The 26,321-nt window shown below is 37.5% G+C and overlaps 1 protein-coding gene across 1 annotated transcript in view; it reads right to left on the bottom strand.

Annotated features, from left to right (window-relative positions):
• Positions 1-202: 202 nt before the first annotated feature.
• Positions 203-26,321, bottom strand: part of ATE1 (arginyltransferase 1) — a 79,928-nt gene continuing 53,809 nt past the window's right edge. Inside the window, exons 9-10 of the mRNA XM_008941609.1 lie at positions 19,533-19,653; positions 203-381 (exon numbers count right to left, since the gene is read on the bottom strand). Coding sequence (XP_008939857.1) covers positions 203-381; positions 19,533-19,653 — 300 coding nt within the window. The remainder of the gene's footprint in view (positions 382-19,532; positions 19,654-26,321) is intronic.

Genomic DNA, 26,321 nt, shown 5'->3' with positions numbered 1-26,321 from the left:
TAAACCTATATTGCTCAAGCCTTGTTGTATTGTAAGTTTTATTGGAGTTGGCCTTTAAACACAGTACCATGTATTCACACAAACCTAGATATATACCTGTATACTGCTATTTGAGAGGCATACCCACACACAACTACAGTACATATCATCCAGTGGCAGTGCAAGAAAACGTAGTGCCATCCAAATGCCATTTAATGATCCTTCAACTTCTGAACAACAACATCCTCTCTGAACAGGCCTGTCCAACCAAGCTGGCATACTGCTGAACGCTGGCTTCATCACTTGGCCCCTTCCTTCTTTCCTTATACACGCTGTAAGGCATCACGGTTCTCTTGTGAAGTACCCTCACTCTGCCCAGCTCCTTCACACGACCTTCATCAACTGCAAAGGCAATCAGAAAACACACAAAAAATTAAGTTATATTTTCCGTGTGATCTTAATTTATGCAACCAACTTCAATATGCATAATGAAAACTGTACCAAGCAATAAAACTAATCTGCAGATGAAAGCTGAGCTGATGTACAGAGCAGTCTTCTTGGATCATGGCTGAAAACAAAACCTACCTTGCAAAGGAACTGTACTGGTGGTGTGTAGGAACAAATCATGCATCACACATTTCTAAGGCTGATACACAGCATTTCTGGAAATACCTCTACTGCTGTATTTTAACCTTCATGTTCATTCGATGCTTGCTGGAGCCCACTGCCAGAACTGAAACTCTATCTGGGAAATACTTTCAAACACAACCAACCAGAAGAGGCTTGTTGTTATTGCCATATTGCACTTAATTACCACACTGCTTACAAAACCCACCAGCACAGAGCACTCCTTTCTCCCCATTGTGAAGTGTATTAAAACCAGCAAGAAGCCCCCAGACCATTTGCCTTAGGTAAGCAATAAGTAATAAACCACTTTCCGAGATGAAACCCCCTGGCCCTTCAGCTCCCATCTTTTTTTCCTCATTTATTCTGATTTCCGAGTTTCTCTAGAATGAAGTTAAACACATGCCCTTACTTCGAGTCTGACCCCCAAGCTCTGCAGACCCACAGATGGAGTTATCAGGGCAAGCTGCACCAGCTATAAAACAATTTCTCAAGCTTTCAGATCTACACAAACCATAGTTAAATCTTACTAACCTCATCTAAAGATCCCTTGTGACTTAATTTAACCAGAATTGTACTCAGAAGAGCATCATTGAACAAGTTAAGACTTCCTTATCTTTATGAAACCAGCTGATGCTGCTACAGCTGCATACTGTCACATAGCTGCTGCATATCAGAAAAGGTGGCTCCATGGTGCCAGAAAACTCTTTAAAGAAAGGGAGAGAGCACGCCACAAATTGCAGGATATATTAATAAAATTATTACAAAATACTGGAAAAAGAAATCTTTTCCTGAACTTCAGGATTAAAAAGCCATCAATGTCAAACAGAATCTGAAATATGAGTTTGAGAATGGAACCATACAAATTCAAATAGCAAGAGAGAAGAGCTGCTCACTGGAAGGTCAGCATTTGGGGGTGAATAAACTATGCAAAGTCTCCACCTTTTTTCAGCTTCAGGACATTACTCTGACCAAAGAGACAGCACAAGCAAGTAGGATTGCTTAGCATTATGCCCTGCATCAATCTGCCACAAATTAAAATATGCTATATGTTAATGTACTTGCTTCATTTAGAACATTTAAGGCTCCTGGAACAGGGTCTGAATGATATCCACTCTGTACCATTCCCTGCCTACAGCACCCAGAAAGAAGCCTTCTGCTGATCTTTGGTTGACTCAAAAATCACAGCAGCTGTTGTGGAAAAGCAGGTAGTCCAAACAGCTGCTTCATGGCCAAAGAGAGGTTTTATTTATAAGAGAAGAAACAGAGGTAGAACTTTTTTAGCAAGTTCCACAAATGGCAATAGATCCAAAGTGCAGATGATATGGCACCAGCTCTGGGAAGCAAACTCAACACCAAATCCTGTCCTAGGTTTGGGGTTTTTTTTTTTTATTCCTTTATCTGCTCACTAGACTTATCACAGATAAGCTAAACCACTTGGCTGGAAATCTGAAGAAATCTATAAGACAAATCTCTGTTCAGATGCAGCCCTTACTATGGAAAAGCTTAATGCTCCCTTTTGGGCCTTCTTTATGCTTTAATAAAGACAAAGGAGGTCATCAAATGCTTTTCTTTGCAAGATATTCTTAAAAACTTGCCCCATTCATCCCCAAGAATGGCTTATAGACATTTTTCTGCTGGTTGCCTGAATTTAGTATGTGAAACATCACAAAGCCTGCTTTGCAAAGTTTAGAATGACTTCATTATTTTAGCTATGTTTTGATTCCTGACATGAAAGCACAACGTAGTTCCTAAGACTTAACTAGGAAAACGTGGTTTGAAGCAAGAAAACCTGAATAGTACTTGCTAAGATTGCATTCTCCACTAATTATTGCTGGCAATTGCTTTAGATAAACACCAAGTCAAAAACACTTTATGGCTTTCCCTCTCTTTGAAATCCAGTAGGTTTTTGATGTGTGGCCAACACCTTTCTGATATCTCAGCAGGTTGTTTTTACTACCAGCCTTACTGCCTCTTGTATTACATCCTTCTCCCTTCCCCAAGTGCACCAAGGAAAAACATGCAAGTTTAGCTTCTGGAGGTGACACAAGTGCAAAGTTATTTTAACTTGTTGAATTGTAAAGTTTATATTTACTGCACCTCCAGGCTGACTCTAAGTTCGTGTTCTAAAATGGATTTAGGTCAAGTGGATCCTTCCTAATCTCATGCCAAAAGCACTTTCAAAGCCATTTCTCAAAGCCACCAACTCCCTGCTTGATACTCATTGCTTGTGAATACTGCTGAAGCCTGACACTCTGGATGAGTTCATCTCTTGGCTTGTAGTCTTCCTGGCCCCAGATTCAATTTCTTCCAGTAACCCAAGCTACTGTACCTTCAGTTTCATGAAAGCTTCACTGGCTTGGCTGAATTCTGTTCTTGTTGCTCAGCATTTATACCCTTACTCCACTCTTGCACTACCCTCCTTGCAATCAGGCCCATGCTGGCTCTAGCTCTACTCATACCATACTCATAACATACTCATAACATAAAGCTTTACCTCTATGAAACTTTTATTACTACCCAGATCTCTAGCAAATTTATTAAGCCAAGTGTTTTCTGGGCAGAATCAAGGCTGGTCAAACCATGCTGTAGACCAGTCCTTTCTTGGACTGTGGAACAGGTTTATAACAAACACTCAAAAAAAACCCTGTAATACAAATACTTCAGACATATTTTAAGTTTAACACAGGGAGTTTTCTGCGTTAACTTTATATATAAAGACCTGGTAATGAGTTTATCATCAGGAAAAGTTTAAAGCCAGATATGTTTGGTCTTACGAATGTATGTTTGAATATATATTTGTTCTACACCTCAAGGTTTATTCTGGATTCCTCAAATAAGGTTTGAAAGGGAGAAAAATGACAGTCCACATGTCTGCAAAGATTACCTGTTTCAGTGAACATTTTTCCAAACTAAAAACATTAATGGTAAAAATAACTGCTGTAAAAGTACTTCAATATATATAATTTAAACTCTATCTGAAAAAGAAAACTTTTACTGAATTGTTAAGTATCAGAGAAATAATCTCAGGTTAAGCTTTTAGAGAAGGCAAATAGGAGCTTCTTTCACCATAATAACAAATCAGTAATTTAAAAATCAACCACCTTCCAATTGCTAGTGCTCTGGAGGCAACACCATATGAATTCAGCAAAGTACACCCTTTATTCATGATTTAAACCTAAGCAGAACAGATTTAAAAGAATTTAATGGAAAACAAAAGCAGCTTGGGCTCATGCTAACAAAGAAATTACCCTCCCAAAAAGAAAAACCAAATATCTGCTCCTGCTGAGTGGCACATGATAAAATTTGCTTTCTATTTAAGAAGGTGCCAGCTGAATTCTAACAGGCCTCCTCTGCATGACTGATGTTGGGATACAGGAGCAATCCCAATCCAAAATGAGATCATACGCTACATTAAATTATAGAGAAATTTTTCTGATTTTTAAAAAATAAGTACTATTTCCATTCTTTATTGAAGCAATTTCTGTTAGTGACTTCCACTTCTCAAAGGCCCAGACTGATCAGATAGTGGAACTATGTCTTAGGGCAACTTTAATCACTACTGTAATTACTGAATGAGGTATTGTTAACATTAAAAATCTACAAAAAACCCTTATTTTTTCCTCCTCACACTTTCTCATTTTACATCTCTCCAGTCTCCCACTAACCTCTGCTTCACCCCACAAGCAGTTGGTGCATTAATTTATATAACCCTCAAAAAGATAAAAGCATGGGTTTGAAGACAAAATTTCTTTTGCAAGTGTACAATTATTGGATGCCTCATCGAGTTAAAATTTATAGGCAGTTAACTTTCTAAAGCTAGTTCAGTCCTGAATGACTAAGACCAGATCTGGTACACCACAGTTTCAAGGATGCCACACAGCTCACATGGTGTTGCTTCTTCATATATTGTAGAAAACCTCCTCCTGTAAGTCCACATTTTGTTCATCTAAGCAAATATCACTGGGTCTTGGAACATATTTTATCACTTAGAAAGACTGGATTTGGTAGAAGCAGTTCTTTTAACAAAGCAACAGTACTTTAACAAAAGCTCTATCAGAAATGGTACTGGGAGGAGGTACAGCACTGCTCATGTCCATTTGAACTCTTGGGACTTTGCCTTTGTGAAGATTATCTTCTCATGGAGCTGTTGATAAATTGTAGTCTACAGAACAGACACTGCCACTTCCCATCTAAATCATAAAAGGTTTTTATCCCTTAATTCAGCTACATCTATCAATATAGTTTGGATGGCAGAGGCATAAACTCCCTAAATTTCAGAAACACCCATTCTGTAGGTTGAAAGTACCTGTCATTTTAGGAAATGGAGCAACTGTGGATGCCAACTGTCTTTCTTTACAAAACTATCATCCTGTAAGTTTCAGAGCTAAAAATACAGCTGAATTCTTTTTGAATAGATTGTCACTTCTTTCTCTTCTCCTTTATACTCTTAAACTAGTATATTATTTATATAGCATTTGTCTTTGGGAACCTGAATACAGGAGAGATTTCATATATAATTCAACCTTGCCACTGTGATCATATAAAATAATGACAAAGATAGCAAAAAGGTGTTAAAATTCTCTGTCCCCACCCCCATATCACTATTAAATGCAGTTCAGACATGGAGGATTTCTCTTCTGAAATAACAGAGCACATTGGATAAGTAGCTAGATATCATTAAAGAACAAAGTAACGAGCAGAAGTGATCTAAAGACCCTCTACAGCATGGTTTGTCTTGGCAGATGTCAGGCAGACACTGGTTTGATTTCTTGGCCCTGCTACCCATGTGAACCTTCATCAAAAGCACTGGCAAGGCTGCTGAGCGACACGGAGTGAGTAACAGCAGTGGTCTTCAAAGGCAGCTTCATCCAGCAATCAGCCCCAGAAATGCTTTTATACTCGAGGGACAAGAAGAATGTGAAGAGCAGGAAGCCTGACACACTCCTGCACAATTCAGGTTTTATTTCCTTGCCCAACCCAAACCAACTTCCCCCAAAACGGCAAGTTCCCTCCCGAAACCAAAACATGAGTTTCAAATGCTGATACTTTTATACCAGCATGAAAGAAGAGGGAATTATTTTATCATCTGTATTCATCATAAGAACAAAATGGGCATTGGTGTGATTAGACAGAGAAATTCAAAGTTTCGTGTTCTGATTTGCATCTCACAGTGTAGGAACTGATTCACATTTTTATAAAATTATTTGGGGAAGCTGATATCCAAATATTTTTCTTCTCCAAGTGCATTAATCTTTATTATTATTACCTAATATAAGCTGAAGTGAGAAACAGCTCCATCTGGTCAGCAAGCTGGGTAAGCATGTGCAAAGCCATACAGCTGAGACACAGTTCTACATAGGCTTGGAGCCAACATCACCTTGAAAAAACTCTGATGGTTCAAAGGCTTTTGTAGCCAACGACTACTAATCCAGCTTTTGGGTGGTGGTTTCTTTGGGTAAAGCTGTTTTTGATCAGTAGTGGTTTGGAAAGACAGCCTGCAGTGGCTGTGTTCTGTACAGGTCTTCCTCAGTGTGCGAGGGGTTCAAAGTCAATGATATCTCTTTCCTCGTGCCCTTTAATATACTCCTCACAAACATGACATTTTAAAATTTCTAAGGGGTATAATCTAGACATGCAAGCATGCTGACTTTATTCTTTTAAACCACATTTTCCCATTTACAGGATACATAAGTGAAGAAATAATTAAAATAAGTGACAAATCTATTGACTTCTTTAATTTTTAAATAAGAAAAAGGAAACCTGCCAATTTTCAAAAAAACTCACAGTCACAAGAAAATATTTCTTATATTTTCTGCACAGAATGAATTCAGAATTAATAAGAAGCTTTACTAGGTCTGGTACTTCTAATTCAGAAAGAAATATGGCACTCCTGCTAAAACAACCTGAAAAACAAAGTATTTGGCCATATTCACTTTGTGCTTCTGCACCCATGCTACACAGAGAACCTGGATTTATATTTTGTCCATAGCAAGATGGAACAGTGGAAAAAAGGAAGGAAACAGGCATAGAACAAGTCCTAATTCAAAATGATGATATTTAAAAACTGTGCCATTAACTGAAATCTGTGGTTGACTCTGAAAGCCGTCTTTGAAGGCAACTCCCACGTAAATAATTCACATTATAAATTAGTTTCCATTTCGTTTAAAAATGGAATGTCAGCAAAAAATATTTTTACTCCTAATCATTAAATCCACAGGAAAAAAAAAAAAGGTAGAAAGATTAACAATTGACAGCTGCTGTATTTTCAGACTCACTGCCCAAGGGTATGATTGGATTTTGGGTGTGTTTCAAGTTGTTCTCGGTTTTCAATTTTTGACTTTAAGCACTGAAGACTTGCATCATTTTTTAAGAGGAACGCAGTGTTCACACTTTCCAAATCAAAGTAAAATAACAGGTTTAAAACTCAACTTAACAAGGAGTTAAAAAGGTTCATGATACCCGAGCTTTCAAACTAGGTGTAAAAATCATCAAAAGAAGCACCCATCCCTCGCTGGTTACACTGTGGTGATGTTCATCTATTTGAATAACACTACAGCCTTGTTGAATATTTTTTAAAGAAAAGCTACATCTGGTTCACATGACCTCATCACAGTTAATGATCAATGATTTTAAAACAAAGACGCTTTCAAAGGAAGAAACAAATTAACTTTCCCAATTTTATGACTGAAATATAGGAGATATTAATTACTGGAAATAGAAAATGTTTGCACCTCAGTCAGAAGTCTAATGTATCTGACCTTTGAATTTAAGCTCATTTCTTGCTCAATTTAAAGCATTCTTTTTGTTCACCAGCAAAGCATAGTAAGTCTTCCTCAAACACAAAGCAGACAATACACAGAGACAAGACAAACAATACCCATTAATAGTAATATTTATATAAAACAGTGAGTTGAAATGTGTTTTTTCTCATACTGTGTCTTCCATACTAGACTCATACATTAAGAAACATAAAAGACAAGTATGCCTTGGGGTATAAAAATAATAACTCAAACCAAAATAAGAGTAGAGTTAAAATGACGCATAAATAACAATAACAAAAAAAAAAATCAATGAAAAGAATTCTTAATTAAAAGCAGAAAGCACAAGTCACAAAGGAAGCACAGTAAAATGCTCAGGATATTCTCAATCACCCAACTCTCTGCAGTTGCTCTGAGAAAAAAAATAGGAACTTTTGAAATCATTGTTAAAAAGAGGATGTTTCTAAGGGGGAAAAAACACCTTATCAACGATCCCTAAAACATGAAGACAGATGGATTACAGTTTTACAAGCATAACTTAAAGGGAACCTTAAAATGGGTAAAGACAGGAAGCTGCAACAAGGGTAAATCCTAAAGACATCTGAACAAAACTTTTGGGCTTTGTGCCCGAAATCATACAACTGGTTTATGATTTGCAATTCAATCTTGAGAAGCAAGCAGCCTAATCACTTGACAAAACGCATTCAAAACCCACTAACCCTGCTGTGCCACGCGGAAACAATAACTCATTGTGTTGGGACTCTTATTATTCTAGTAGTAAACATGAATAGGGGCCAATGGAAAACATTTCCTGGGAATACAGCAATCCAGAGCAGTTCTCGTTTTCAGCTGTAATTCACAGCAACCTGCCAAGGCTCCTGGCTTACCTGCAAAATCCAACCCTTTGACTGTGTTGCCTGCCACTAAAATCCAAGTATGGCCTGCTGGTTTGGACACATTTGAAAGAGATGCACATAAAACAATATGTATAAAATTCCCCGTTTCTTTATGAGGAGCTCTCATGTATTACTATCAATCTAACTACCTCAATTTATTATCCTGAAATATGGTGACTGAGGAATGGCTACCGAAGGGTTAGATGGAAATGATACTGATCTTTCTTCAAGGACTTTTCAGAGATGCTCTATTAAAAAAAAACCACTATTAGTAGCTGGGAAAAATCTTAGTTAAATGAGACTGAACAACTCCCCATCTGAAAACTGAATGCACTGCCTCCAAAGTCAAGACACTAAAACAAAAACAAAACAAAAAAAATATAATCTAGTAGATGGCAGGTTGACAAAGGTAATTAATTCACTTTTAGATGCTCTTCCAGAAGACAAAATGCACTAGTCAATTCTTTTGAAGTTGTGTCTCTAACACTATTCTTGAATGACTTCAGATACAAGAAATGAGAATGTGAGTTGCCAATGAAGAGTATTAACTGTATACCCAAGAGGCTTTTGTAGCTTTTTCTGGTCTTTTTTTCTTGTTTTAAATACTTTTTTTGGTCATCTAGCCAATGCTCAGTTATGCCTTCAGTTTAAATAGGACCAGAAGCAGGACTGCAGCAGGTACAGCTTGGTTTTAAATCCATGGACACTCAAATACTGGTTCTTTGCATGGCCCTGCAGGTGGTCACTTCAGTGCTTCTCAGAACCTTTGCTAGCTGAGTTTTTCTGATCCTCAAATTATCTGAGTTATTCAGAACAATACAGGAATGTTCAATATTTTGAGCTGCTCATTTCTCTTCGAGATGAAGGGAAAATCATGGGAAAACCCAACGAGCACTTGGAACAACAACACATGAAGGTAACTCCTTACTTGCCAACAGGGAATTAAAACTGCACATGCATCTTTCCAGAGAGTTTAGCAAGGTACCCATCAACTCAGGAACATCATCATCAAAAGTGACTAACTCAGTGCTGGGAAAGACACATTAAACATGCCATTAAATCTGTGGATTAAAGGTTGAGAACACGAAATGAGGGATGTGTCTTAAATAGAAAAGATGAGGGATGGAAAGCAACTCCCAGACAAACATTTCCTGTTAGGGATGAATGAAGTATCTCATTCATTTCTCATGAAAAAGATGAATAAATATTTTTGTAGACAAACACAAGCTTACCTCATTACTAACTCTAGTAGAACTTTAGTAACTACACTGAGATCTCAAACAGAACAGCTTACTCCATCTATTTCCTCAGCATATTTTGCATAAGAAAAACCAGAAACACTACATAAACTGTATTTTCATTTCAACAGGTAGCTAAAATACCTTGTAATTTAGTAAGATTTACCCAAGAAGACAAACTCAACTCCAGTAAGACCACTTTCTAACTACAAAGTGCCACTAATGAGGCAGTTTTAAGTTTTGTCACATGCACAGTGCCTAAAACAACGTCCTGATCTTCATGCCTGTGGCAAATCCTAACAGTCCAAGTATCTGAATTTCTGCAACTTCCACTGATTGCAAAGCTGACATTTAAGACATGCAAAAGCATTTCAGACTATTTTTCATGCAAAATTAATTTTACAAGGGCTAACAATGGAAGAATATTGCTATTGCCTCATTTTACATATTTTAGAGTCATTTCTTCATTGCACAAACAAATTAAGAAAACACACTTTGTAACTTTAATAGGCCATCACCACCCTCTAGATTATAATTTTGCTTCCAGGCAATTAAATTTTTTGTTTGTGTCAGAGATGGGAATATATATAAAATAAAGGGATTTTCTGCAGTTCTGGATGCTTTCAAAAATTCTATTTTATAAATATATTCCCATCACATTTATGCAAGAATAAAAAATGCTGGCAGCTTTGTTTCTTTTTCCAAAGCAAAATCTTCCCATGGAACTGACCCCAAGTCAGCTGATAGTGAAGAGGAACCAATGAGGACTTCAGACTTTCAGAAGAAGGCTTTCCAGGAGACAGTTCCATTTTCAACCAGGCTTCCAGGGACTTTTTATCACAGTTTTTAATGACACTCCAAGCCAGCAGCAAAATGGAATACTGAGCCCCAAGCCTACAACAACACTAAAACCAATGGAATAGCATCACAGAACCACAGTTTTGGTTAGAAGAGACCTTTAGGATCACTGAGTCCAACTGTTAAATCCAGCACTGCCAGGTTAGAATAAAAGACAGTATGAAAGACAAATTTACAGGGTGAAGCTTTAGGGAGCTACAGCTCCAAAAACTGGTACGGAAACAGGAAAAAGCCTGAAAGGGTAAGAGTTAAATACTATTTATGAAAGTATTTGAAGTGCATAGAAGTGCAAATGGCAGAAAGCAACACGAGGATCTTTCAAAAAGAAGGGCAAAGCAAATTCCTCATTAAGGTTTGATATGTGAGAAAGAGGAAAAAACATAAAAGAGTGAAGCTGAGAATTCCAAACGCACGCGTTTCCATGAAACAGGCAAAATTGAAGCAATTGGCAGTAGCTTATCAGCTAAATCAATCAAATTACAGCAATCAATTTACTGGCTGAATTAATTAGCACATGGAATCCAATCATGTTGCATGTGCAGAGTTGGGATGACGCCACCAGAGCAGAGAGTAAACATGCTGTGAGGCACCGAGGATGGTTCCAAAAGGTCTGACCCTGGAGAAAGTTCCGTGGTGGCTGCGCTGGGACTCAGGCCATGCCTGTGGTGTCACTCCCCCAGCTGCTCTGGATCTGCACCTCGTTACAGCTTTTAACTTTTATCACATTTTGAAACTAATCCCACATGCTAGTAGTTATCCTCGGCATGAAATAAATCTGCACGATTTGCTCCACTCATCCCACGATATTTAGTTTTTGATTTCTGCTCTTGTGTTTCTGACACCTTCTGAGCAGGGGAAATGATTCTTACAAGATTTGACAGCCCTTGCCCCGCCCCACATTCCCCTGAATCTTCACCAACTAATGAGTTCACTTCTGGTCCTATCATAAAAAAAAAAAAAAATAGCTAAATTATTCTGCCAGAGAATCAAATCTCACAACATTCAAATGTTGAAGGAGTATCTTGAGCACAGAGCTATCTAAGTTTCAACTCTGCAATGTGAGAAGAAAAATATTTGACAGCCCTTGCCCCGCCCCACATTCCCCTGAATCTTCACCAACTAATGAGTTCACTTCTGGTCCTATCATAAAAAAAAAAAAAAATAGCTAAATTATTCTGCCAGAGAATCAAATCTCACAACATTCAAATGTTGAAGGAGTATCTTGAGCACAGAGCTATCTAAGTTTCAACTCTGCAATGTGAGAAGAAGAAAAATGTGCCAGGATATCTTCATTTATCAAGCAAAGACCTCAAAAAATTATGTCATTTCAAAATACATCTGTCTGTTACACAACCTCTATGATGGTCATTTTGGATTAAAACTGATTTGGGGGAATTTTTGCAGTCCAAGCCAAATGTTTCATGAACTACATTATGACAATGGTCCTTCTTTGAAGGACATAGGTTTACTCTGCTACACATATGTCAGAAGCACATATGTGTTTAGAGCATCAATAAATCCAAACTTTTAAATCACAGATATTTAGTAGAGTTTCAGATTTGCTAGAACAATGCAAAATGGAGTTCCTAATATGACCGTACTTCAAATCCCATTTTGAAGACCATTCTGCCTTTGAGATCCATTGTTTTGGGAGAATCCATTGCAGAACTGATGGGTCAAGTGTAACTTCTAACCCACAAGCCATTTTATGCAGTTTCAGCTGTTTAGGACCCACAAATTAAGTTAATAACATATTTTTATTACAGAAGCACTGGAATATTTGAGCATATTTTTGCATATGAGGCTAAAGACCATGGCAGTCATTCCAATTTAATCCAAACACAGTAAGAAAGGAGGGAAAAATTTGCCTGGCTACACCTTATTGGCACCATCTTCATTGTTCAAGTATTTTGTATGCTCAGGGATCACACTGGATTTAGAAATATGCATTCTGATGATTCTAAGTGTTTATAAACTTAATTAGAAACAGATACAAACTTGTAAGACGTGTCTTTTTTAGAGAAGCTGCTAGAAATCATTCATATATCTGTCTTTTTCTTGGTTATAGAATTCAAATTTATTACCTGCAACTGTGATAAGAGAGTGGAAAGTCAGCTCTTTAGCAGAATTTAGTTCACGATCTATGAAAATTTATTTAAACTGTTTCCTAACTCTCCATAGTACACACCACTGTATCTTTAAAATGCCTGCACAGCAGTTGTTTTAGAGCAGAACAGCAATTTCTCCCTAATCAGATGATTGCACAGTTTAAACAATTTGTTTAATGCTTTCCATCTGTGATAGTTTTGGGACTACATTTTCATCCCCTCCAGAACTTCAGGGCATTTATCCTTATAAACATTAATCTGCATCACACAACCCTTATAAGCATTAACATATACTGTCTTTTGCATTGATCCAGCTGACCAGATTCAGAGAGGGAACACCACATGTATGTGTCACTTGGCCAGGGACCTCAGCTAGCAGACATGACCAAATGGCAACCACTGTTCACTTCATGGTTACAAGTATGTGACCATGGCTTTTCCATTTAGAGAGGCAGGAGGAAAATAAGACCAGTACCATGCTAATACACTATACTCTTAAAACAGATCTTAAAATTAAACAGTCTCTTTAGTGGATAGGGAAAAAAAAAAAAAAAAACAAACAAGACTTGGGTTCACGTACACAATAAATGTAAAATGACTGAAATACACACTTTTTATTACTCACAAATACTATCTGAAGTGTGCATTAAATGTTTTGAATACACAACACTAGAAATAAAGGTTAGTGAAATAGTTGTGACAGATTTTTTTTGCTAGTGAAAGCCCTATACACAGAAATATATTTTTAAAATTAATTCAGTTTTGTATAGCTGCCCAAGCCTGCAGATTTCTGGGTATGGAAGTTAAGCTTTATTTACTAGAATTAATAACCCCCAGCTTCTTGCAAGAAGCATTAAGATGCATAATCAAGCCACTAATAAGATTCATAAGTTATGAAATACTGACATTAACTACTTTGGGTTAGTATCCACAGCAGAGTAACAATGTGGCAAAGCTGCAAAATTTTTCATTTTGTATGCAGCACAGAAATGGAGTTAGTTCTGTAATATGTGAGAATAGGTGAGAAAAACATATTTCTGAATTAAAAAAATATTTTTTTCACCTTGCATTCCTAAAACTTCTAAAAATCTGTTAAAAACTTGCAATAAAAGTTATAAGACTACCTTAGAAAGAAACTGGAAACCTTAAGTAAGTTTCTTTAGTGCAGTAGTTCAAAAACTAGTGATCTGGCATCAGCTCTGTTCATAAGGTAATGCAGCAAATGGGTCTTTTTTACAGATGGATTCTTGCAAGCCTGAAGTGAGACCTCACTTCAAATTCTGACCTCTACATAGGTATGTGTAATGTCCCAGGACCCTGCCACTGATCACTGGGCTAATACTCCTGGCAAGGAGAGTTCAGGCACTGGCTGTAGTGTTGTTTTGGTTTGCTTGGGGTTTTTTTTCTTCAAATAGTTAAGGCTTGTATGTGAGCATGAAGCAGTGAGTAAGACTATTCAGACTGCAACACCTGCCTTTTGTGTAGACAGTGTCACCCGTGGCTGCAGGCAGATCACTGGAAAGCACAGAAAAGATAAATTATCTCTTGATTCCAATGCTTATTGGCATTTGGGCTCAGACAAGATGATCTTTGTTGCTGTGTGGAGATGGTAGATGGAAAGTCTGATTTGCATCAGGAACGACAAGAGGAAGGTGGTTGCTGAGCTGGCAGATTTCTGCTGGTGTGTGACTTTGGCTTCGTAATCTCTTTGGTTTCCACATCTAGTTTCTTTATATAGTGTACCTAAAAAAGTCTCTCTTATTCATCTCTACAAATAACTATCTAAATTTTAAAGTTTTAATCCTACCATTACTTATATCAAGAGCTTTCTACTGTTCTTGTCAAGTCCTCCTCCTCCTCATTCTACCTATATGAACTACTGCAATATTTGCTTCCCCATCTTTCCACGCACATCTCTGGCAGGTACCCAGACCCACATCCCATCAGACCAACCTCACTCCTAAAGCTTTCCACAACCTGCCTCACCCCCGTCCTCATTCCAGGCACCTACAGGCAGCAATACAAGTTCCACCTCTAACTTTGGGATCTAATGTCCCACATCAGTTTATCTGTTTTTGAAGGAAACTCCTTTGTGTCTCCAGATACTCTTCATATCTCCTACACCTCTCATGCTGCCTAGAGACTTCTCCATAAACTCTAACACAAAACTCATGCACTTCCTTAGGTCTCTTTTCAAAACTCTCCCTCTCCGTGACCTACCATACAGTTTAGTTAGTTTAGTCTACTACTATTTAGTCTATTATTAGACTCTAATTTAGTTTGTTACTGTAATTGACCAGAAAAAACAGAAGTAGATCTCTATTTTTTTATAGCATCCTGTTGTATCCATCGTGGTTTGTGTTAGACTATACTCTCTAGAGCAGTGTTTTGTCTCCAAGAACACACAAAGCCAATACAGAGGAGTATGCCTTTGTTATCTGTGGTTTTCAACACTGGAGAAAGTACTTTATTTTAATTAATGCATTCCATTCGATTCCATTTTGATATCACTCTATTATTAGATATACAGGAAGCTCAACAGATGTGCACCAGCCTAAGCAATTTATCAATTTCAGCAAACAAACCAGTCAAGGAAAAAAAAAAGGCATTAAAGTCCTGTTTGATCTACACTAAAAGCTTCTGCTCAAAGCAGCAGGCAGAGGAAGGTGGGAAGAAGCTCCCACCACCAAGATTGCCATAGGCTGTGCCTAGTAATTTGGACTGGGCAGAGCTTTTTCACTTGGGTAACACCCCCCCTGTTCATCCTGACTGGCACAACATACACCCCACAGGATGTGACACAGTCAGGAGGAAGGTTTTGAAGCTACCACTTCAGACTGGGATTGTATCTGCCCTTAGATCTTAGAGGTCTTTTCCAACCTTAATGATTCTATGGTTATCTGAAGTTGTACCTTAAAGGTGTTGACAGTCCAGTGTTAATAGGATGAAAGATTTGAAGTTTCCCATTAATTTAATAACCATCCCAAAAGTAGATTTTCATAAAAATTTTACTTCACGAAGACATTTTTTCACAGGCTTCTCTCAGGCGCAACAAACTAAAATTCTCAACAGATGTTAGACAAAAAAAAAAAAAAAAGACATGTCATTGGGTTAGTCTCAGAAAAATGGAAACTGCAAGGAGAAAAATACTGCCAGGATACCAAGTAAATTATTTATAATTCTTTTCATACTTCATCTGTTCCATGGGTAAAGCTGTTATTGAAAGTACCACAGAAATAAAGCCCAGTTTTGAGAGGGAAGTTAACCAGTATGACAGACTGACTGTGGCCAAGAATCTTTCAGCAGACACAATCACATGACTGAATTTTGCTCAGTTCTGATCTGTTGTCAGAGTCACTGACAAGCACTTATCTGCAGAGCAATCTTTTAATTAACTTCTTTTTTACTTAACACAACTCCATCTGTACTTAAAGCTAATGGCCTGTTAAAAGATTAGCACTACCTCAATTTTCAGGATGCATCAGTATCCAAAGCCTCAATTATTGTCCTGCCTCACTAAGAGCTTATTTCTAAGTAAGTGACTGGCCACCACTTTATAAGGAACACATCAGAACCCTAATAAAACTCACTCATTTATAACATGATGCCAAATCATCTGAATTTTTCTAATTGAACACGTGACAAAAATGAAGAATCTGTTCTGAGGCAGGAGTAACTGAGGCAAAAATTGGTAATACATAAAAGCAAGAAAACTTGACACACATGACCTTTCATCCATGAATGCTGGCTGATATTACCATGAATTTTTCTTTTTTTTCTGAAATAACTGATGTTTTCCAATGTATGTTTGGAACTGCACACCAAGAGCCCACTAGCAGCTTACTCAGGTCTCAGATTTGAGTGTTTGCTGGCACAAGAGCTCGTCGCTGTCTCTGTATGACTGGAGTCTTTGGAGTCTTTTGAGGTTAAGTGAGGTTGGATCTCATTACTCCAGCCTGAAGCAGTAAGGAGTTGAACCTGTTTCAACCATCAGGAGCCCATGATTTGCCATCCTAAACAATAAAAGTTATGATTCCTTTGACTGGTTTTTGAAGTTATTAACTGCTAGACTTTTTTTTAGATGCACACCAAGAGCCCACTAGCAGCTTACTCAGGTCTCAGATTTGAGTGTTTGCTGGCACAAGAGCTCGTCGCTGTCTCTGTATGACTGGAGTCTTTGGAGTCTTTTGAGGTTAAGTGAGGTTGGATCTCATTACTCCAGCCTGAAGCAGTAAGGAGTTGAACCTGTTTCAACCATCAGGAGCCCATGATTTGCCATCCTAAACAATAAAAGTTATTATGATCCCTTTGACTGTTTTTTGAAGTTATTAACTGCTAGACTCTTTTTTAGACTTATCTCTGTGGTATAAAGAGTTAAGAAGTTTGTTCAGTTTGTCCTCTCTTCATTCTCCAACTATTAACAAAAGTATCAGACATCAGAGGAGAAGGGGATGGAAACCAATATGTTTGAAAATCATCTGAAAACGCTCAAGCTCGGGACAACCACATAATATAAAACAGGCAAAAAATCCTCTGCAAATATCAATTAATATTTTCTGATACTTTAAAAAAAGATTGCCACTTTGTGTGAACATTTGTCTTTTCTAAAAAAAAAAAAAAGAAATCTCATTGTAGGAAGGAGCTTGGAAGTGTGATGTGTATGAATACTCAGAAATTCTTTACATATTGCAAAGACCTGGAAGGTCAGGGCATGCAGCACCCTCTCCTGAAGCAGCTCTTGCTGCTGCTCTATAATGCATTTTCATAACCTGTAACTGGTCAATTTATTAGTCAAATTTTGTAGTTTTTTAAAGGGAAGAAAAAGAAGTTCACAAATTGTCAAACACGACGAACATACTAGTGTGAAGTAATGTTTCAGAATTTTTCTGACATGATAGACAGCATTAAAACATGAGCATTTCCAGGGACAGTATTATTGCCCCAGGCAGCAATGCAAGCCACACTACTCTTCCCAGTTGTTCACTAGGTTTGGTTATTGCCCTCAGTTTCTATGTTTGAAGTCCCACTCCTGATAAATCATGATCTACTGAAGTGACATAATTATGGGCAGTATTAGAGAAAGCTGATTCAAGAGAAACAAAGCACACAATCATTCCTATTGCTCTTTAAATTCACTGTAACTTCAGCAAACTCATATTACCGACTGTTGTAGAGAAAAGGAGTAAGAAGGAAACTGATTTTACTCTTGAGAAATAGCTCCTTAGAGCTAGCTACTTAACCCTCAAATGACTATTAGCTCACAGCAGGTCCAGTGCATTTCCACATGGAGCTATGTTTTAATTCCCTTAAAGCACAGGAGCTAAGTCACAGTTCCAGTAGTGTCTGGAGTGAGAGACGCCATGCTCATAATGACACAGATTTATATCCTGCAGTTTCCAAACGCATGGTATGACACAGGGTTTTCACAGAATTAAGAAGATGATGTCCCTTGGCTTGTACAGGGTTAATGCCCTCAAAGGTAGTAGTTTAGTTGTAATCTTTGCACTTAAGTAAATTCACTCTTTTGGTTTTGAATGACAAGAGTAACTTGCACACTACTCGTCTCCAACACTATTTCCCTTCCTCCTACCTTGGTACTTTTTCTCCAGTTTCCCCTCAGCAATCTAATGATGATTCTAGTTGATCAAGACATGATGTGCTGCCCATTTAATCTTTTACACACTGAGCTTCTCCCATGGTAATAAATACTCTTTTCAAAGAACATCCAAGCACACTCCCCACTCTACCTCCCAGCGCATCACACAGCTACCTGCATGATCCCTAAAGAACATTCTTTATTTGCAAGGAACACTTAAAGTAACTGTGATACTTAAATTTTTAACTCTATACCTAGAAATTTATTTGAACCTCATTATTGTAGTTCTTATAATTCCTATCCTAGTGTTCCAGTTGAGCATAAATGGTAACGAGGATAAGGAAAAGCAAGTTCACAACCCTGCTTAAGTGGTTGTCTTTCTTCAAACTCATTTCACTCATCTACATCCTGCCCTTCCAAAAGCTACCCAGCTAGTGAATGAAAAGTGTATTAAATTACAGCCATGCAAACTAAAAAGAAAGAAGCAGCTGTTGAAGACTACTCAAACTCAAAGACAGGTAAATATATGTTTTGATGGCTCAAAACAGACCATGGTTTTACATACTCTTGAGTTTAATCACTGACATCTCTGAATAATACCACAACCTTTTCCAGCTGTTATTCAATGGGGAAAGAAAATTTCAAGAAGATTTTCTATTAATTGAAAATTGCTAAGTACAATGTTTTTCTTTTTTTTTTTTGCTTTCTACCCAGGCACCACACCAAGTGTTCTCTCATACAGCTCCCCTGGGGTCTGGAGTCCACTCACAGAGTCAATAATTAAGGTATGTGGTTGTTTTGCTTTTTTTTTTTTTTTCATTTGATTACATTTCTTACAGTATTCACTAATGAATTATGTTCTGGTAAGTAATATTTTCAACCATTCAGTGCTGGCAAATCACTAAGTACCTCTTTTACAGAATGTAAACACTTAAGTCCCACCTACTTCAAGATGTTTCAGGTACTTCTGCTGTTCATTGTGTTCTTCAAATACACTGGCAGATTGTTAAACTAAATCTGGCAGTTTGTTTCTTAACAAAAGCACCTGATGCCTTTAAGCTTCTCCAGCCCTTTGACTTTCCTGTATTGATCCTAATTACCTTACTTTATGCATTCACCCAACTGGAATGTAAGGAAAGAATAATTATTTAATTGGTTTTGTTCACGGACAGAATGACAAACGTAATTATCTAAAGAGCAGGAATATGTGTTAATTTTGAACTACATATAATCCATAAAACAGCATGTACTTAAAATTTCTATTGCTTATTTTATAGGAGAAGATAAAACTCTGTTTGCTGATTTTTGCTGGAAGAAGTTGTGAATTTTACATTTTTTTATCCTTTACAGATAACATTTCCATAATGCCTCAGCAGCAGATGACAGCAATACACTATGCAACCAAGACAAGACAATTTATTACTATCACCTCTCACTATTTTATTTCTTACTATCACTACTTGTAAACTTACCTGCTTTGACATCCTGGTTGAATCGACAGTATTTGGAGTGCTCAAGCAGGGGCAGACATTGCTCAATAGGCGTCCAGATGTATGTCTCTGGACACAGCAGGTCAGAGGGCCTGTACTGACCCTAGAAAGAAAAAAGAGAAAATAAAATAAAAGAAAAAAGAATAGTCATATCAGTTGCACAAGAAAAATCTGGCTACAACTTCACAGATTTTCCTATCACCAAGGAAAAGTTTTGATCTATTCTACACCGAGTGAGTCAGAAACAGCTTTACTGAAATCACAGCCTTATTTCATAGTGATTTCAGCACCATTGCAGGAGTACAAACTGAACCTTGGCACTTGAAGAAAATGTAAAATTAATGTAACACATTTTTACAGTATCCAAGATGAACTAGAAAAGTTTCGGCTTTGCTTACTGAAACTCTGTATTGAAGTTATACTCTGGAGTTCTGCTGAGCTGGTGCTGACACTAAAAAACTCAGCACCTCCAAAATCAGCTTGTCTCAAGTGTTGGTAATTCTAGCAAATACTAGAGATGAAAAAAAAGCTAACAGAAAAAAACCCACTTAACAGTTAAGCAGGATGCTATTTTTAGAGCGTTAGTGATGAAGCATTTTGTTCACTGCAACTTAAATAGCAACATTTTCTTCGTAATTCATGGAGTTTTTCCTGGAATAGCTTAAAAGTAATGAAATTCTACCATTTTTTATTGATTTATTAAAAAGATATTCTTTGCAGACATTCCCAGAAACTAAACAGCCATCATTATTTTCCCTTCAGCTACACAGAAAATCACCACCTCACCAATAACAACCTCCTCTAATCAGATCTTCATTTGATTTAAAGTAAGATTATTCATCGGCCTGTAACTTAAGTCAAAAATCTATCTGTGAACCATTATTCATTTCATTCATACCCTCTCAACATTCAGAGCCATATGGTGGCAAAATCAAATTCATTTTTAAACTGAAAATTCATTACACGTAGCAGCTTGAAAAACAGAACTACAGTAAATTGAAAAAGTTTAAGGATCTCAGTTACACAGGTCTTGAGGCAACAGTTCAAAGACTGGGTGTTATAAGAAGTCACACTGCAGTTGATGCAATTAATAGTCCTCCACATCAGTTATTTTAAATAGGTAAGGAAGATTATTGTCTGGATATGAAGTTTGTTAGGTTTTTTCCCCAATATCCACCATGAAGAAAGGCAAGTGGCCTTGAATGAAGCTCACCAGTGTTTGGAAGGGACATAGATGTGTCTACAGGCTGGTGATAATGATGTATTTTAAAAAATTGCATTCACAAGCTCAGCTATTCTTTCAGACCCCTTAAGCAGCCAAGTCTTTATTCTCTTTGACTCTTCACAATATTTACAGTAAAATTAACTTCAATTATGTGTTTTCCATCAACGTGAAGGAAAAAAAATCTGATTAAAAAGATATAACTGTCCACATGAAAAAAAAAAAAAACAAACCACAACCAAGCTTCATGCTGAACCTTGTCAAATAGCTGATGTATCTTTCCAAAATGAGCCTGACTCCGATTTTCCTATTTGAAAAACATTCCAGATTGACTTGTAACTACCACTGTTGGTTTTGGGGTTTTGTTTTAATTAAATGCAAATTTCTATATTAAGTGAAAACAATACTCCTCCAATTCCATGAAGAAGCTTAAACCTCAAGGCCTTTAGAAAATCCTCTAAAGCCAGAGAATGGAAATGACATTATTAAATAAACTGCTTTGAAATGTTATGCTGCCTAAACAGAAATAGTTGAAAGGTATATGACAGTAATGCTTGAAGAACACTTCTAGTTACTATTACTGAGAAAAAAAAAATTTAAGGACTTGGGGGGGGTGAAAAAAAAGCGTCTTCAGTCAGATTTAAAAAAAAGAAAAAAGAAGAAGAACATAAGAACTTGTTGATTTAAAGACATTTTCTCATCTGGCCAAGAAGGCAGAAATAGCCAAATAACCACCTTTCAGAGCTGTTGCTTAAGCACAGAAAACACAACGTGGAAATTTAGTGTTTCCTAGTAGCATGGGTATGCTCATGGCTGTTCTGAGATGATTTCTTTTAGATGTTTTCTTCCCCTAAAATTCAGTCCTGTTAATAAACTTCCCTGACGATATGCGAGGCTGAGGTGGTGACACATCGCTGACCAGTGACACACAACGTAATTAGAGGTAAAAATTAAACAAGCCATTGATGGCCCTCAATATCCTCCCTTTCTAAAAGTATTTCCAAACATACGAGAAGCAATTTATCCCATAAAGGCATTTTATTTACACCACTGGTTAAACCCACATCCCATGACTCACTCTGTGGAGGAGTGGGAACACAGAGACGTACCGAGGTGAGCTTCCCAACGAACAGCATTGGCACTCTGTCTATATTGATAGAATTAAAAAGGGAAGCCACAAAACTTGTTAAATCCACTGCAATAATTTCTAAGGGCCTTTACCTCTTCCCCCTCTCCCCCTTAAAACACTTACTCTCAATTTACTTACTTCCTTAAAAATGTTTATAAACCTCAGTATGAAAATAAACAACTAGAAACCACCTCACTTTTGTGTTTTTCTCCTCTCCCCTTATTCCTGCACTGTGGAAAAAATCTGAACCCAAGAACACAGCCAGATTCTGCCTCATTTACAGGAGCACCTATACCTCAAGAAAAATAGACAAATTTCATGATTCACTCTAAAATGATTACATCCTCTAAAAAAATTGCCTCTAAGTTTACTATTTATATACCTCCTGATTGGCAGTATACACCCAACATAAACCCAAAATGGAAAGGGGATGTCTGGAAGGGAACTGCTGCAGAGCTATTTATCACAGTACAACAACTTCATCAGATTTGCAAAACCATTTCTGAAAATCACTTCTCTTTGGCTTCAGATTAAATTAGCACACGTTTCAGAAGTAATTCTGCCTACAGTAAAATTCCACAACTGAAAACATTTTGCTTTCTTGTATTTCATAATTTAAAAGCTCTTGCACAGTAGCACCGTTCATGCTGCCCAGACCACTTTGGGAATACAGAACTACATGACTTTGAACAAAAAGTATCCTCTTACAGACTGTCCCTAAGCACTTGTCTTAGGTTTCAGCTTCTTAAATCCAATACCACCTGCTGATGAAATGCACTCTGTCAATACACAGCAACTGCACATATTTTTCTCTATCTACATTTTGTCGAGATATATCCAACAAGACATAAAACGTGCTACTTTGAAATGGTTTTGGAATAAAAAAACCCACAACACTCGTCTAAAATTTCTTTTTTGATGTCATTTAAAATTTTTCATAGACATCCAGAAACAACTTTCTTGAGACAGAATATTAACAGGTTTTGACCTGTTGTAACTGACACCACAGGTCATACCAGATGTCCATGGTATAGTCAAAAATCCCATCTCTGACAGCCATCAACAGAAAATACTCAGTGAAGACTAAAAGAACAGCATAAGCATATAGTGTTACTCTCTTGACCTCCAACAATTTGCAGGACAGATCCTTCTACAACCAGACAACTTCAGCAAGAATGCATTTTGCCATTCAGCTGCTTGGATTTAACTCTATCTGCAAGCTCTAGCTCTATTTGATGACCATTCCCCACCTCCACAACAGAAATCCAGTGACTGACTGTTGCCTTATCACTGTGCCACTCGTGATTTTACAGACAAATGTGGTACCTCCATCAGTCTGAAGAGACCTAAATTCTTTGCTGAATTTACCTTCTGTTACTCCTACATAAGGTATTCTACACCTTTAACTATCCTAGTCAATCTGTCCTCTTTCCAATTTTGCTCTCTCCTTTGAAACAGGGGGAAAGGGCCACAGGAGGAAAACATCCAAACTGCATCGTTCAAGAAGGGGGAGAGCACAAGGTCGAATAAAGATATAAAGAAAACCAGAAGAAAAAAAAAATAGCATCTTTATAAATACCTGATTGATCTATCAAAAGGCTTGATTAAAAAGTAATACTGAAAATCAGTACAGCTAAGAAATTCCTAAGTACCTGGTTTCTTCTACCAAGTAAACTCATTGCAATATAAATGGGACTGTTTAATCAAAAAAAATATCTCCAAGATGTTTTATTTTCACTAATGTTTGGGGCAGTTTTCCTCCTATATACTATAAAAGAAAGAGCATTTACAGTGCCTTCCCTTATACTTTTAGACATGCTGCATTTTAATTGGAAGCTTCTGGAAATAAATTTTACAGTGGGGCTGCCAAGCCTAAATTAATACCTCACACCATGGTATTTTTGCTTTTACAGTTTCCAAACTAGAATTGAACAGAACTTCTCTGAACTTTTGTTCCACAGGAAGGGCAAAGGTTTTAATGAGCCTTTAGTCTGGAGATTACTTTTTAAATATTTTGTAAAATCTGAGGGATTTGGTAAGCACTTGAGATGAAAAACACCAGCAGAGTTTGTTTTTGCAGTCTAAGTAAATTTTAAAAGGTAAAACTACCAAGAAAAAGAATAGTCTCAAAATCGAAGAAGGTCAAGCACCAGTAGCACTGAAAAAACAAAACAGGAAGGTTAAATACACATTTAATTCTTTTATCAGGTATAGTTTACATCTGTATTCTATTTTTTCACAATAAACCCATTGATCTTTTATTAAAAGTGAATTAAGACTGCCTTCATCTCCATTTCCAACCACTGCTTGAAAAGAAGCTCTCAGACTACGTAAACAAAATAACCCCAAATTATCAACAGCAATCCATTAGAATGAGGCAGCGTGGCCCAAGAAAGAGCACACCAGACTACAGGTTTATTAAATTCAGTCTTTTCACTGAAAGACAACCCCACTGGAATCCCATCAGCAAAGTACTAGAGCAGACCCTTGCTCCCTGGTTTCATTATATAAACAGAAATAGACTTTATGGATCCCCAGGAGAGCCCTTGGCAAGTAACTGGAACTGCTGTGTTTGCACAGAGGGAGGTTGGACTGGGCCATGCTGGGCCAATGTGGTGAGCCAGCACCAGCAGGGACAAAGAGCTGAACATCTGTATCTGTTTGGGCTTCCAACCCTCCACACTCGCTCACATGGGATCCAGCTGAGGAAAGCCTGAAAGATTTAAGGAAAACAACAACAAAAAAAAACCCACCCCAAAACCACCTACACAATTGCACTCCCACCTCAGTGTCACTGTTTTATTTTAAAAGACTAAAAAAAGAACAAACAAAGCAACCCCCTAAGATTAATAGGTATGGAATAAAGCAAGCAGCTGTATTTACCAGTAAGAGGTGGCTTGGACACTTTAGACTTATCATCAAAATTATTCAACCTACAAGAAGCATATACCAAAGAGTTAAATGATAGAATCATAGGTTGGTTTGGGGTTGGAAGGGACCTTCAAAGGTCGCCTAGTCCAACTGCCCTGCAGTGAACAGGGACATCTGCAACTAGAGCAGGTTGCTCAGAGCCCCAACCAACCTCACCTGGAATACTTCTAGGGATGGGGCATCAACCACCTCTTTGGGCAACCCGGGCCCAGCGTTTCACCACTCTCACTGTAAACAATTCCTTCTCTGTATCTAGTCTAAATCTCCCCTCTTTTAGTTTAAAGCCATCACCCCTTCAGCCAAGGTATGCTTTGTGGGTAACTCAATGAGTAGCATCAAGAAGTTGGATTTAACCATGGAGCCTACAGTCAGATGTGCAAACAGACTGCCCGATACTCCACTGCTAGTATCTAACGAGCTGATTTTATCCAAATTGCAAACTTTGAATTAATTATGCAATCCACATTTTTAGGACCCAGAGCTGCATGCTTGTGAGCTCAGCCACCCCTCTGTTTTCTTAAAGAGTAATGCATCGTAATCCTTAAAAGATGTTACAAATAACCAAAATTCATTTTGTAGCTCATAGAACTCAAATTACTTTAGAGGAGCATATGAAGTGCTCATCCTTGCTTTTCAAAAAGCTGTGCTGATTCTCATTCTTTTAGCTGCATTATCACAGGAACAAAACCAGTGTAATAGGAATTTTTCAGGCCAGCCAGGGAGCTGTGATGTGCTTCCCAACACATCTCAAACACAAACTCAGAGCAAACGCCCACAGTCTCCTATAGTGTTACCCATAAGTGAAATGTAAACATCATTTGAAGTTGTCCTTCAAATAGACCTTGTTTAGGTTGGCTAATTTGTTACATTAGTTTTTTGTTATTTTCCTTAAATGTGCCCCAACAATCTTTAAACTGTCTGACCAAAGCAATGGTACAATTTGCCAACTCTTACCTCTTCCCTGTTTACTTCCCAATTCAAATAACTAAGGATAAACTCTTTTCAAGAAGAAAATAGTTATGGTACTCCTTTCTTACATGCCTGACATCTAGTAGGAAACAGTTTCCTACAGATAGACTACATATTCATACTTAGCTTTTTTTTACTAAATATAAAACACTTTCAGTGTTTCAGAAGGTATTCACAGTGTCCTCTGGGTAAATAAAATAGCCCAAGTAAGTGTAAAACAAACAAGATAATGAGTAAAAGACAAAAAGGAAGATAGTCAAGATTTATGCTCAATATCCTACAACTATCATGCCATCACTCGCCCATTAACTGTTTACATCCTATTAACCCACCACAAACATGGAATTAAATTAATCTTAAATTTCGCTCAGATTTAAGGTAAATCTCAGCACTCCATCTGCCTGTGGTGGTCTGCTCAGAAGCACTTGCAGAGAACTACTTCCCACCCTCTAAACACTTTCTGAAGGCATCACCATTTTTTTGTTTTCCCAGCACATGTTATTCTTAGGAATCTTCTGAA

Source organism: Merops nubicus, unplaced genomic scaffold, assembly GCF_000691845.1.
Source record: "Merops nubicus isolate BGI_N331 unplaced genomic scaffold, ASM69184v1 scaffold326, whole genome shotgun sequence".
In the NCBI taxonomy this organism is placed as follows: domain Eukaryota; kingdom Metazoa; phylum Chordata; class Aves; order Coraciiformes; family Meropidae; genus Merops; species Merops nubicus.
This window is presented reverse-complemented; position numbering and strand designations above follow the sequence as displayed.